This window comes from Mirounga angustirostris, unplaced genomic scaffold, assembly GCF_029215605.1.
Source record: "Mirounga angustirostris isolate CCGP_5_RB_7025 unplaced genomic scaffold, mMirAng1.0.hap1 SCAF_6, whole genome shotgun sequence".
NCBI classification, from domain to species: Eukaryota; Metazoa; Chordata; class Mammalia; order Carnivora; family Phocidae; genus Mirounga; species Mirounga angustirostris.
In genome coordinates, this window is record NW_026991714.1 from 81,731,894 (window position 1) to 81,747,663 (window position 15,770).

The 15,770-nt window shown below is 37.1% G+C and overlaps 1 protein-coding gene across 1 annotated transcript in view; it reads left to right on the forward strand.

Moving 5' to 3' along the window:
• LYST (lysosomal trafficking regulator) overlaps nt 1–15,770 on the forward strand; it is a 169,229-nt gene that overhangs the window by 88,433 nt on the left and 65,026 nt on the right. Inside the window, exons 25-30 of the mRNA XM_064594601.1 lie at nt 1,758–1,927; nt 3,380–3,610; nt 5,528–5,694; nt 6,323–6,475; nt 12,112–12,303; nt 14,424–14,599. Of these exons, the coding sequence (XP_064450671.1) occupies nt 1,758–1,927; nt 3,380–3,610; nt 5,528–5,694; nt 6,323–6,475; nt 12,112–12,303; nt 14,424–14,599 (1,089 nt within the window). The remainder of the gene's footprint in view (nt 1–1,757; nt 1,928–3,379; nt 3,611–5,527; nt 5,695–6,322; nt 6,476–12,111; nt 12,304–14,423; nt 14,600–15,770) is intronic.

Sequence of the window (15,770 nt, forward strand, 5' to 3'; positions counted from 1 at the left end):
CGACTGTTTATATTCTTAGTAAGGCTCCAAGTCAACAAGAGGCTATTAGTAGTTAACGTTGGGTGAGTCAGAAGTCATATGCAGATTTTCAACTGTGGGGCGTCATTCATGGGTCAACTGTAGTTTGTTACTTCTTAGTCTAGTCATTTTTTATATGTATTATCATGCAATTTTAAGCTCTCCTCCATATATCGATTCATACCCATATGTTTTTTAAGTCTACCAACTACAAGGAACACATAGCTCATTGGAAATCTTGCCTGCAGTGTAGTATCAAATCTTAAATATTTACTTCAAGTTTTAGCTCAGCTGTCTCAAAGGTGACCCGATCACCTTTCAGAATAGCTTCCCTCTAGTGTCCGACTCATTTATCCTAGCATCCCAGCTATGTCTTGGAGTTATCTTTTTATTCTATCTGTGTGCTTGTTCTCTCACTCTCCCACACTGACATATCAGCTCCATGAGGATGGGCATCGTGTGTCTAGTGTACACTAGGTACTAAGCGTGGTGTCGAATGAATAAATGTTTGATATGATTGGTTTCCATTAGGAAACAACCCAGTATTGAAATGGTCTTTTAAAGATTCTCATTTTCTTTAGTTTGTCTTAAGTAGGATGTTTTCTAAGCACTTGCAATTCAACCCAGTATTTATTGAGCTTCCATCCCATGTGCAAAACACTGGGCTAGTTGCTGTGTGGGATATAAAGTAGAGTGATTTCCACATTCCAGGTGTTCATAGTCTAGTGAGGGAGAAAGACATCTACCCAACTAAATAAAAAAGACTTCTTGTGATGGGTGCTTCAATGGCAATATTAATAAAGAAGAGTGGGAGCATAGGAAAAGCAATTAATTTTGATGGGGGAACCAGGGAAGGAGTCATGCAAAAGGTACATTTGGTATCATGCTGTAAACTTGGGAAGTTTTTAAGTAGGTCAGTAAATAGATGTGTGTTTGGGGACAAATCATCTATCAGCACTGTGAGGGAGTGATTGCAGCAGAGGAGAGGTGGAAGTATTCTGTTTAGCAGGCTAGCACAGTAGTCCAGGGCAGAAATGACGAGTTCCTGATCTGGGAAATGGGAAGTCAAAGGACACGCAGATTTCAGAGACATTCGCTGGAATGAAAGGGAGAGAACTTCATAATTACACGTGGGCAATCAGGGCTGGAAAAGCCAAAAGTGAGATTAACTGTGAAATCTAGGAAGGTGGCGCTACTGTGTGCTCTAAGAATGGAACCACGAAAGATTGATTTTGGAAGGAAAATAATTAATTGGGTTTTACACGTGTTGCATTTAAGATGCCAGGGAAGGGTGGAAATTCAGGCCTGCACTCAGGATAAATAATCTGTCAGGAAGTCTAGAAATGAAGTCTAGGAGATACACATAAACACACACGCACACATATTTACAGGGAGAGGATAGTACAGTGTTGACTATTTTTTTTTCCTTCAGAATAAAGCACAAATATAGTACTTATACTCGAGTGAGCTACCAGTCTACTAGGTGTCCATGCTTAGCTAAAAAAGTTAGTCTCCCCATAACAAAAGTATTAAGATCGCCAAGATAAAGTCATCATTAGCATTCCAAAGTAGTCAGAAACAAAGATTATTTTTGTTTTGCTATGGAGATTGCATTTTTTTGAGCTTTCTACATTCTATACATATGAAAGTAAATGGTAACTTACAAGTATTTGCCTGATTTCTGTACATCCTATAAAATTTTAATGCATTATGTAAACTGTCTTAATTTTTTTTCTTAGCTATTAGATGCCTATTTTAATAGAGCATCTAAAGAACAAAAAGATAAATTCCTAAAGAACCGTGGCTTTTCCTTGCTAGCCAACCAGTTGTATCTTCACCGGGGAACACAGGAATTGTTAGAATGTTTCATTGAAATGTTCTTTGGTCGTCGTATTGGCCTTGATGAAGAGTAAGTGTGTTCTTTCCTCCACCATAATCGGGGATCTTTTGTCTTAAAAATAAAATTTATTAAGCTGACTCTTAATAAAATTATTTGGTCATTTTTAGAAAAAACCCTCTAAAAGTCATTTTCCAGGTAAATCAATTTATTATTTTCCATATGATTTTGTTTCTAACTTCTTCCTTTGTATTTCATTCATTAGTCAGAAACTAGACACAAATTCATCAAAGGAAAGAAGGTGACCAGTTAAGATTTGTCACACAGTGTTAACATGAGAAGGGTAGCTGAAAAGAAGGTGGCTCATCTTTGCCCAGCAGCAGATCACATGAGTGATCCATAGAGAAGCTTCCCACTCCCCTCAGCCTCCAGGTTTTCTGGGAGAAGAGCACATCCATCACCTGGAATTCCTGGTTTGGCCAAAAAGTGAAACTGTTACCACTCTCTGTGTTAGCGTAGTGAGAAATGTGTGTCTCATTATCATTATTTTTTTTTTTAAGATTTTATTTCTTTATTTGGGAGAGAGAGAGCACGAGCAGGGAGGAGAGGGAGAAGCAGGCTCCCCGCTGAGCAGGGGCCCAGTGTGGGGCTCGATCCCAGGACCCCCAGGATCGTGACCTGAGCCGAAGGCAGACGTTTAACAGACTGAGCCACCCAGGCGCCCCTCTCATCATCATTAAGTGTCTTCTGCTTATTAAGTAGACCAATTCAGACCTTGAAGAAGTTACTTATTAATCGCAGTAGTGACAAAAGCACTTTCATTTGCATACAGCTTTTAGCTTTTTCCAAGCAATTCTGTAGTATCTCCTTTGATTCTCACAACAGCCTTGAGAAGAAAGTAGGGCAGGTGTCTCCACACATATTTGACAGATAAGGAAAATAAGGTACAAAACGCTTAAATAATTTCCTTCTATCACAGAGGCATATAGTATTGGGACAAGAACTCATTCCTTTCATTAGACCTCTTTTTACTAGTTCAAGGTTTCTCAAATACTATTATTATATGTTATGTAATAGTAACAGCATATATTCATACAAATTATATATGTTGTGCGTTATATGTTAATGATTATACTCTTATAATTATAATTTATTGTTAATTACTTTATTAATAATAAATTTATAATATCTTCCTGTGCACTTGTTATATAGACCCCTAAAGCAGGAGTCCTTTGGACACCTAAGGGGCCTATGGACAAATTAAAGCAAGTCAGTTAAAACCATGAAATTGTATACATGTTTCATTGGAATGTTTGTATATTTACCTTGGGACAGACTTCTAACAATACTTTTATTTTACTGGAGGCGGGGTCTATATCTTAAAGGTTGAGATTCCTTGCTCCCCAAATTTATTTTTATAGCTTCAAAATCTAGTTAGCAAAACAACCCATATTGCAATCATTTTGCCTTATTTGGTGGTTAATTGCTTCTAATGTGCTCTTACCTGTGTCTTTTTCATTACAGATTTGACCTGGAAGATGTGAAAAACATGGGAATTTTTCAGAAATGGTCTGTCATTCCTATTCTGGGACTAATAGAGACATCTCTATATGACAACATGCTTTTGCATAGTGCTCTCTTACTTCTTCTCCAGATATTAAATTCTTGTTCCAAGGTAGCAGATATGTTGCTGGATAATGGTCTACTGTATGTGTTATGTAATACAGTAGCAGCCCTGAATGGATTAGAAAAAAAGTAAGTTTTAAATCATTATTTAAAATGGCACCATCTGGACTCTGAAAAACAAACAGGGTTCTGGAGGGGAGGGGGGTGGGAGGATGGGTTAGCCTGGTGGTGGGTATTGAGGAGGGCACATTCTGCATGGAGCACTGGGTGTTATGCACAAACAATGAATCATGGAACACTTCATCTAAAACTAATGATGTAATGTATGGGGATTAACATAAGAATAAAAATAAATAAATAAAAAATGGCACCATCTGATAAATACTTTAGAAAGGGAAAACTTTAGTAATAGGTACATTAGAGCATCTGATTTTTCAAAACACTTTTAAAGACTATCTTTCCTATCAAACTGATTAAATTAATTAAATTAAATTGAATTTGGAGGTGAGAATATTTTCCATCATTTTCAACAAGCTTACTTAAAAAGATGTTTACTAATGATGTACTGTACGGTGACTAACATAACATAATAAAAAAAAGTTGTTTATATGACCTACTTTTAAGTATTTAGAACCCGAAGACAAGTTGAATAAATTCAACTGTCCTCAAATACATTTACCAAGCTTCTATTGTGACCTTATAAAAATTATTATCCCCACGAGGCATAGGAAATTGAGGATTGGAGAGAGAGAGTGACTTGTTGAAGATCACCCAGCTAGTAAATAGCACAGGGCTTGAAACTGAACCTGTCTCACTTCAAACGCCTATGTTTTAAACTTCTGATACTCTCCTTCTTTCTACTACTGTAAATGAATTTCCTGTTTCCAAAAGTATATTGGTAAATGGCTGCCTACCAAATTGATTAACAGCTTTACAAAATGTGTGAGATTATATTTTTACTTGGATTTTGTGCCTTTGGTGTCTGTGTTTATGATGTACAGCATAATATTTTTATTAGCATAGTGTTAAAATATAAATCTCCAGTAGCACCATCCTACTGCACATTAAAGCATTAAATATTATCTATATTTCTTAAGAGAAGTCAGAATACATAGTTGACAGTTCTTTAGGCCAGGGAAGTTCTATGAGCAAGAGAGACTCCTTTTACTGAGTTCAGTTCAATTGTTATTGGATACCTATTAAATTTAGGATTTGTGTACTAAGCATGTGAGAAATACAAAGAAATACAAAATATTTTATTTCCTCAAAACACTTAGTCTTGGTTATAATACAACATATCTATTGGGAAGAGTTGCCTACAGGCTTCTTCTAAAAGTAGTTTGTTGTTGGTTTGTTTTGTTTGTTTTTAATAAATTGTACTTACTGAATGTGCTTACATGCTACTCTATTAATTGGCCCCAAACAGTTACCATTTCTAACTCTTGCTTGATTTGGAAAAAAATAAACGGAGAGAAGTATTCAGGCTTAATATCATATACTGAGGTAGATTATCAAGGTTCAAAATTGGGGGACAGAAATAACTAATTCATATTTAACAGGTATTTATAAGTGATTAATATGTGTTCAAGTCTATTATCTCTTTTAGTCCTTAAAATAACTATAATTTGGTGTGAGATTCAGAGAGGCTAGGTAATGTATTCAAATTCACCTTGTCTGAGGAGCCTTCTAGAACAGTCCTGTTCATACCCCCTAAATCTTCACCTTCCATGCGGTCTAGGAACCTATGTGTTCCCATGGAATCTTGTGTTAATCTCTATTGTTACCCTTACCAGCACTTACTGTTTATTGTTACCCTTACCAGCACTTACTGTTCATAGTTACCTCTTTACTCGTCTGGTCCCCTGCAAAACAGTCAACTGTTAGACAGGAGTCAAAGCATGTTTTCTTATTCTGTTTCTAGCATGCCGTTCAAATGACCTGCCATAGAGTAAGCATGAGTAAATACTGAATGAATGAGTGAATGCCTTAAGAACGGGAATTTAATCCAGTTCTCTTTGCCTTAAATTGTTTGTTCTTTTTCTTTAGCGTTCCTTTGAATGAGTACAAATTGCTTGCTTGTGATATACAGCAACTTTTCATAGCAGTTACAATTCATGCTTGCAGTTCCTCAGGCTCACAATATTTTAGAGTTATTGAAGACCTCATTGTACTGCTTGGGTATCTTCAAAATAGCAAAAACAAGAGGACACAAAGTAAGATTTAGTTTTTACGGATTTGGGAGGGAATTATATAGTAGCCAAAAATGTTATTTGAACCTAATCTCCTTCTTGTGGAAACTATTGTACTGAAGGTTCATCCTTAATTTTGTGATAATATCTATCAGCTTTAAAAAGTCTTTTTAAGTGGCAAAATTTAAACAAGTGATGCCTTGATATAAATAGTAGCTGGCAATACATTAAGAGAAGCCTCTGATTTTTCTTACCAAATAGAAATTAAAAGGCTTATGTTGAATAAAAATGCCCATTAGTTTTCTTTAATGGCAAATACTAAATAAGTATGAAACAGAAAAATGTGAGAATTTCTGGTAAATTTTGCCTTATATGTTAAAAAGCCTGTTCTTTAAAACAATGATATAAAATGAAATAAATTTGTGAGCTGATATTTTTCCACTGAATTTTTTATAATGACTATTTCAAAATTTGCTTTAAAATTTCTTCCAAAGGCTAGTACTATCAAACCCACGTTGATCAAAAGTTTAAAATTTACATCTAATAAAACATATATTGGCAGTTTAGAGGTTACATGAAAATAAAAATCAACTCAATTTTAAAAATTAACATCCACATGGCTTGAAAACATTCTAGTATCTTCTGTTTTTAGATACGGCTGTTGCACTACAGTTTAGAGTTCTCCAAGCTGCTATGGAATTTATAAGGACCACTGCAAATCATGACTCTGAAAACCTTGCAGATACATTCCAGTTACCCTCTGCTCCCCATCATGCAGTATTTCAGAAGCGGAAGAGCATTGCTGGTGAGTATTGAAATAATATTTTAATAATTATAAATTGAGGGTGGCTTGACTTTCCTATATTCTGATGCATTCACACTTTTAAAATATTTTTTAGTTTCAAAAGTTAAAATATAGGGGCACCTGGGTGGCCCAGGCAGTTAAGCATCCAACTGCTGATTTTGGCTCAGGTCATGATCTCAGGGTCCACGTCAGTGGGGAGTCTGCTTGAGATTCTCTCCTCTCCTCTACCCTCCCCTTCCCCTGCTCTCACTCTCTCTCTCTCTAAAATAAATAAATAAATCTTAAAAAAAAAAAAAGTTAAACTATAAAATTTGAGAAAGGTTTTTTCCCTGAAAAAACATTCTACTGATTTCTTTCAGTGCTCTTCTCATTCAGTCATCTCTTGAGAAACTACTATGTGCCAAGCACAGTTTAAATGTTGAAGATACAGGGATGAAGAAAACACACAGATTCTGCCCTCACGAAGATTACAAAATAGTAGAGAAATGCAGAGGATCGGAGTAGAGACTATTAACAGGGCAACCTGGCTTCCATCAGAAGTCAGAGAGGTCTCTGAGGAAGTACGATTTCAGTGTAGACACAAAGGGTGAGAGGAGCTAGCAAGGTAGGGTCAGAGAAGGAGTGCAATAGGCAGAATGAACGACTTACGTGAGGTTTCACAACAGGAAACTGCTGAGCTTCAGAGAACTGAAAGTCATTTAGCCAGAGTGGAATACTCTGGAGAGAGTGAGGAGCGCGATGTGGATGAGGCACATAGGCCATGTGAAGGAGTTGAGATTTTATCGTGCTGGGAAGTCATGACATAAGCAGATTCCCATTTTGTAAGGACCACTTCGGTTTGTGTGTCGCGAGTGGGTTGGAGGAGAGCAAGGAAGGTAGTGGGGGCTCCAGGTAGGAGGCTGTTGAGCAGTGAAGGGGAGAAGATGGTGTCTCACATGTGGTTAGAATGCATGCCACCTCAGTGCTTCCTGTGAATTAGTATAGATCACCAAATAAGTGTCCATATTGTTAGACTTCCTTATTTTTCCGACAGAATCTGCTGTGACCTTTATACACATAATCTGGAAAGATGGCCTAAACACCTCCCCCCACACACACAGGATCTACACGTGCACCTGCACAAATACATGTGCATATGTGTGTAAGTATAGTGGATATATATGTGTACACACACACACACGTATCTCCAAACACAGTAGTTGGTAATTTGTTTGAAGTTTAATCACCCTTACTATCATAAGGGCTTTTAAATCCAAATCTATCTTCTCCTTGTGTTAAACAACTTTATTTTGTTCAGTGCTATGCCAGATTTTAAAACCATGTGAGAAACTCATCTGTAGAGAAAAGTTATTATTAATATACATTTTTTGCAGCATTATGTTTCAATTATGCTAAATATAAGCTACGTAAATAAAACTTCTAAGACATCCACATAACTTTATTGCCCCTGTACAGCCTTCCTTAATATAACATCCGAACGCAGTCTCTCCTCTTGACTGGATGTCCCAGTAACTCTCTGGTCTCGGGTAGAATTCTGCCTTTTATCGAGTCTAGCAGTCATGCTCACCTAACCACATACCAGAAGACAACTTTCGAACCACCTTTCCATTGCGGGATTCCTTATATTTATATAGTCAGTGACTGCTTAGGTGGAATTCACCCTCTTTTGATATAGGAAAATATGGTTTTGCCAGTGTCACACATCACAGGAGCTGTTTCTTTCTTGCTGACATTTCTCGTTCTCATGTCCATTTCTCCTGAGCGTTTATACCTAGATCCCTGGTTTAGTTTTCCATCAACTCGTGCCTGGGCTGACACAGTGGTGTTCTTGGTGTCCTCGGTTTGGTCTGTGATTTCCCTAACAAGTCTTTCATCTCTCTTTTGATACCAGCCTTTTTATCACCTTTAGCCTCAGAGCCCTGCGTAGCTCCAAGTTTGTTAATTGTTTATTTTTTGTTTGTTTGGGTCCTTTTAAAGTGGATGACAGACCTTTAGTCCTTTCCTTAAACCATTCTTTCTTTTTCTGCCTCCCCTGGCCTCTTCCCCTGGGCTTATATTTTTCACAGCATCTAAGTAAATGCCATTGCTGTAAGCCACATGAAGCTTTTAGAGTCCTACAAAGTTTGAGCTTGAGAGAAGACCTTAAAAGTTTACCAGACCAGCTCCCACATTTTATAGAAGCACAGAGGCCTGTAATTAGAGACTGCTGGAGCGAGAGCGCCTACGCCCCTCCCTCTGTGTCCTACACCGCATCCACTCATTCCAGCTCTGTCATGTCTTTAGGACACATCTCTCATAGGCCTCTCCCACCAGTTCTTCCCGGTTTAAATATGGCCCTTTTTTAAATTCTGTCTCTTGGAATCCAGTTTTCAAAGTACCACTTTATATGTTGCTTTGTAATTCCTTCCACATTGTTTTACACATGTATTTGGGAAAGACTGTATTTCATTTCTTCATTCTTAGTCAAAAGTATATTGACTGTGTATACTATAGATACAAAAGATACAAATACTGGCACTCCTCTGCTTCTGAGCAGTATGGTCATAAAAGCCCATTTAAGTCTGTTTGCTCATGATGCTAAAGTTACTAAGAAGGATTTATATTTCCACCATTTCCATTATTTAGATATAATGAGCTGTTCCTTCCAAAATTTAAAGAAGCTGTTCTTATTAGTGATAAATGTTTGGGGGAGATGGTTTCTTCCTAAATAGATCATTTAACATTGATTGAAAACTGCTGAGACAGTGACACGTCCAACCCCACTGCTCCCCCCCTATCCCCCCCCACCCCCCACACCTCCAGCAGAGCTTGTGGGGACACCCTGCAGCTGCAGCTTCTGTTCCGGCCACACACCACATGCTTTGGTCATCGACAGATCTACTCAGACTGTGAATGCCAGAACACCCATGGCTTGGGCCCAGAGTTTCCTCAGCAGCACTGCCTTCATATCTAGGTTTTAAGTTCTCACACTCTTGGAGGAGTTAGATACTATTTTATTGCCAGATTAATCTTTTGGCAGCCTGACTCTTGCATGCCATTATCCTGCTCAACAGCCCCGATGATTCCAGCTACAGTTAACAAAACTTGGATTCCTTAGCCTCTATATCTTCTTTTGATATAGTAAGAGAGAGGATGTCACTTTGCCTAAATGATATCATACTCTGCCTTCTGTTTGTAAACTGATTTCTATTTCTAATCAGTATATTTATAGACATTTTTCCATACAATAAAAATATTTTTTATGTTTAATGAACACATGATAATCTGTTCTATTGATTTGCCATGATCTTGTTTCCTAATCTTTACCAATAAACAAAAACTTTTTTTTACTGGTATAAATAGGATAGCAATGTACATTCTTTTATATGTTTTTTTTTTCCACTTGTCTGATTATCACTATGAAAAACGTTTAATCCCCTTAATACAGAAGGTAGAAGTAAGCATTAAGGTATTATTTAAAGTGCTACACATATATATAAACTCTCATAAATAAATATAAATATGCATGTTGTGTTATTAATATGATTCACATAAAATGAATTCCCTTTAAATTTCAACCATCATTAACAATACCAACTATTAACAACTTTTGATGCTTTGTATGAGGTGGGCATTGTGTTTTACATCCATTATTTAATTTTTGTTATTTTAAAGATTTTGTTTATTTATTTGACACAGAAAGAGAGAGAGTGAGCACAAGCAGGGGGAGGAGCAGGGGCAGAGGGAGAGGGAGAAGCATGCTCCCCTCTGAGCAGGGAGCCTGATGGGGGGCTCCATCCCAGAACCCTGGGATCATGACCTGAGCCAAAGGCAGTGGCTTAACCAACTGAGCCACACAGGTGCCCCTAATTAATTTTTTAAAGGATTTTATTTATTTATTTAGAGAGAGCGTGAGTGGGGGGGGGAGGGGCATTGAATCTCAAGAAGACTCCCCACTAAGCATGGGGGGAGCCTGACCCAGGGCCCGATCTCACGACCCTGAGATCACGACCTGAGCCAAAACCCAAAAGTTGGATGCTCAACTGACTTAGCCACCCGGGCACCCCATCCATTATTTTATTTATTATTTAGTCCATAGAACAACCCTCTTTATCCATTCATTCAACCAACAGGTATCTAATGGCATCAGGCCCATACCAGATATTGTTTTATCTGCTTTCATGGATCTTATATTTTACTGGACAAAATGGTCAATAACCCTGTAAACAAATACATTTAATATCATGTCAGATAGTGACAAATATCTACCTGTGAGGTGAGCTCTATTTCACTTTCTAATCTATATCTTAATATATGAGGGAATGGAGGCTTAGAAAGAAGTGCCCTTGAGGCCACTCCAGCTGGTGCAGCTTCACAGCACGAGTGCTGAAATACACCCTCCTCCCCCACTTCTTCAAGTACATAGTAGTGAGGACAACATTTCCTTATTCAGTATATTGCTCTGCCTCTGAATTAGGATTATCTGCCAGAGATAATAAATTATCTGCCTGGAAAGCTGCCAGAGATGTAGACATTAGGAAGAATCTGCTTGAACTAAGTAAGAACATAGACTGACAATATTATTCTTGAATATACCCTGGATATGAATATTTTTTTATTTACTTCGTTTTTGTCTCAAAGGCAACTCCACCTACCACAATGTGTTAACGGATAAGAATTACGGATTACCTAAAATACTGCACAGTCTAAAATGCTATTAAAATATTTAAATATCTTACAGGATGAGTTATTAAAACCTATCATAATTTAGTCATGTAAGTAATGTGTATAGAGGCTATCTATGGGAATTGATGTATGTTTTCATGATTTAAAACAAAGGTTCAATTCCAGTGAAGGGTTCCATTATTCCTCACCTACCAAGACGTCATTTTGGTTCCTATGGTCAACTTCCGATGCCCTTCTCCTTCAGCCCATTATGTCAAGACGAATTCTCCCCGTATCCTCCTGGATCGGCTACTTGTGTGGTACCTCTCGGAGCAGGTGCAGTGATGGTGCAGGAATGCCACTCCTAACTGTTCAATCTGAGGAAACATTTTGCAGGAAACACTTTTAGAGGATTGAATTCTAAAGATGTACCAAATCATTCCAATAGCAAATCACTGGAATTATATTCACTTTTCTGATCTCTTCACTTTCACTGGACTGATTTCTACTAATCTCACTTATATATAAATCTCAAAACTACTTTATAAAATTTAACAATGGTAATTATCCAGAAATAGTCATATTCTTACTGAATACACCATGTGCTTTAAAAACCTGTTGATTATTTTGAATACAGGAAGTGAAACAGTATTTGAAAATATTTTGTCAGAACATTCTGAACTACTTACATATACCCTTCTAATTCTTCTGAGTTTTTCCGAAGACTCAAATTTTGCCAAGTGATGTCCATCCCACTAAGCTATGTTAGTAGCTTCAACATTTTTATTTGGACTTTGAAATCAGAAGTACTGTTGCACTTCATCAAAGAGGGAGAAACATCACTTTCTCTGAATCATGCTCTTTCCTTTGTATCAATTACCTTGGTATTAAGATTCGTTTCATGGTCTAATAATCAAAAAGCTGCAAGAAAAATAATTTCCTTGATCCCTGTTAACTCTGGTGTTTGATGTTTTTAATTTATATCCTTGAAGGTCCTCGAAAATTTCCCCTTGCTCAGACTGACTCTCTGCTGATGAAAATGCGCTCGGTGGCAAGTGACGAACTGCATGTGATGATGCAGCGGAGAATGAGCCAGGAGAACCCCGTCCAGGCAACCGAGACAGAGCTGGCGCAGAGACTGCAGAGGCTCACCATTTTAGCGGTTAACAGGATTATTTATCAAGGTAGGACCAGAGGATAAATCTGTGCTTGCTCAGATATGGGATTAAAAGGAAAATGATTTAAGAGGAAACTGATTAGTTCTCAAAATTTTAAACAGCATTACTTTTTCATTCCTAACATCCACACTATTAAAAGAATTTCTTATTTGGAACTAAGAGGTCTTGAATAAAAATCCACTTTTTAATGTGTTATATGCTGACCTGGAGTGACCATTGAGTTTAAAACAGTACAGCAGCCCCAATATATATTTTTTTTTAACTTTTCTTTGAGATAACTGTAGATTCACATGCAGTTGTTAAGAAATACTGCAGAGAGATCCCCTATGCCTTTTATCCCATTTCCCCCAGAGGGTTGTGCTAAATTAGAGTCGAGGGTCATGAGCAGGATACAGACATAGATATATTCAAGAAACTGAGCATTTCATCACACAGGAGACCCTTATGTTGCCTTTTTTTTTTTTTTTTGGAAGATTTATTTACTTATTAGAGAGAGAGCGGGGGGTGGGGGGGAGGAGCAGAGGGAGAGAAAATTTCAAGCAGACTCCCTGCTGAGCGTGGAGCCCAATGCAGGGCTCGATCTCACAACCCTGAGATAACGACCTGAGCTGAAACCAAGAGTCAGATGCTCAACTGGCTGCACCAACCAGGCGCCTCTGTGTTGCCTTTTTAAGAGCCACACCCACTCTCCTCCCCCTCTGCCCCTTCCTTTGTCCCTGGCAACCTCTAATCTGTTCTCCATTTCTTTATTTTCATCATTTCGAGAATTCTATATAAATGGAATCGTACAGTATGTGGCCTTTTAGGGTTGGCTCTTTTCCCTCACTGTAATTCTCAGAGAGTCATCCTGGTTTTTGTGTGTTTCAGTAGTTTGTTGCTTTTTTGTTTTGCCGAGTAGTTTCCCACAGTATGGATGCACCATAGTTTGTTTAGTCATTCACCTGTTGAAAGACCATTTGGGTTGTTTTCCAGCTTTCAGTTACTACAATTAAAGCTAGCTGCTGGAAACATTTATGTGTAAGTTTTTGTGTGAAAATAAGGCTTCGTTCTTCTGGAATAAGGGTAGTTGTGTGCTTTGTTCTTGTTAAGAAGCTGTCAGACTTTCCAGAATGACTGTTTAATTTTACATTACCACCAGCAATGTATGAGTGATGCAGCTTTCCTCACATCCTTAACCAGTATTTGGCATTGTCACTATTTTTAATTTCAGCTATTCTGATAGATGTATAGTGATATCATATTGTGGTTTCAATTTGCATTTTATAGGGGCTACTGATTTACATATTTATATATAAAACATAATACCTAGAGCAACCACTAAAAAGCTATGCAAAGAAATACACTCAAAAGCACTATAGAGGGGCACCGGGTGGCTCAGTCGGTTAAGCGTCTGCCTTTGGCTCAGGTCATGATCCCAGGGTCCTGGGATCGAGCCCCACATCAGGCTCCTTGCTCAGCGGGAAGCTTGCTTCTCCCTCTCCCTCTGCCTGCCGCTCCCCCTGCTTGTGTTCTCCCTCTCTCGCTCTGTCAAATAAATAAATAAAATCTTTTTTTTAAAAAAGCACTATAGATAAGTCAAAATGGAATTCCCAATAAATGTTCAAGTAACCCCAAGAAAATAGGAAAAAGAAAACAGTAATTGTTAATCATTAGAAATGCATAATACAACCAAGGCTCATATTTTTAACTTTTCTAATTTGTGTTTGGGTCAACCAGATCCCAGGCTAAACTCTGAAATTGAATCATTTATCACATGCAGATTTAATGGGATAGCACATGCATTAAAACAGCTCTGCATACCCACCTAATGTAAATATCATGTGGTCTTTATGTTTGATTTGCACAAGAACCTCATGACTAATAATTTTGCAATTTAACTCATCTTCATTAATAAAATATTTAGTTTAGAATTATATGACATATATGTTTAAATTCCTACATTGTTTTGGGTGAATTTACTTTCTCTGTTAAATTGTTATCTTCTACATCTAATACATTTGCTACACATTTATATTGTGACAACTGAATTAACAATTACATAGAATATTTTTACCAGCTTCATTACCATTTGTAATGGCTAGGCATCAGTGATGTGACTAATTGTTTATTCTTCTTTTAATTCAAAGAGTTTAATCCAGATATTATTGACGTTTTGAGTACTCCAGAAAATGCAACTCAAAGCAAGATCTCAGTTTCCCAGACTGAAATTTCTGAAGATGTTCATCATGAACAGCCTTCCATTTTCAATCCATTTCAGAAGGAGATACTCACATATCTGGTAGAAGGATTCAAAGTATATATTGTAAGTAAATTAATTGCATGGGACATGTTCATTCACACAAAAGGAGTAGGGTTTTATGTGTCTACTTACTCTTGAATTATTATTATTATTATTATTATTAATTATTATAAACATATCTAACACCTTCAAAATTATATAGAGAATACTACCAAGTATCAGGCTCCATTAATCACTGATGTACTTGGATTTCTGTGGATCATATACAGTTGACCCTATGGAACAAATCACTCAGCACACTTCGTAGATACCAAAAGTCAATCTAATTCTAGCAGAACTCACGAATCGCGATTCTGCCAATCTCTAAAGCTAAACTAGATTTTGGTGTCTGTAGGTTTTACTTAGAGCGAATGATTTACACAGGGCCCTTAGGACTGGTGGTAATGTGGAGAGCCATTTCCAAAACTCAGAATAAATTCTAAAATGTATTGATTCCAGTTTTAAACCAGATACAGGGTATTTGATCAAGATTGAGTTAGCCTTGGTTGGACCACAGTTGAAGCAGCGTATTTGGTTACTTGTTAAGGAATATTGGTGCTCAGTTTATATGCAGTTCTTATTTTGTGACTGTTATACTCCATATTTTAACATTAATTCTTTATTATGATTCCTTCTCTTTTATATTATAAAATCAGTCAATCTACTGTTGTTTTTTTATGATTTTTTTTTTTTAGTTTAAAATTTCTAAGCCCTAGGTAATTTAAGTGACCTTAGCTTCTTAACCCATCTCTCTTTTTTTGTGTGGTACAATACACATAATATAAAATTCACTATTTTAACCATCTTAAAGGTATAATTCAGTGGTACCAAGTACATTCACATTGTTGTGCAACCATTACCACTCTCCATCTCCAGAGCTTCTTCATTATCCTAAACTGCTCTGTACCCAATAAATAATAACTCCTCATACCCCCCTCCCCAAGCCCCTGATAACCACTATTCTACTTTCTGTCTCTATGAATTTAACTTTCTAGATACCTTATATAAGTTATACAATACAGTATTTCCTACAAGATTTGTCCTTTTTTATGTGGCTTGTTTCATTTAGCGTGATATTTTCAAGTTCATCCATGTTAAAGCATGTATCAGAACTTCATTCCTTTCAAAGGCTGAATAATATTCCATTCTATGTATATACTACATTTGTTTATCCATTCATCCATCAGTGGACATT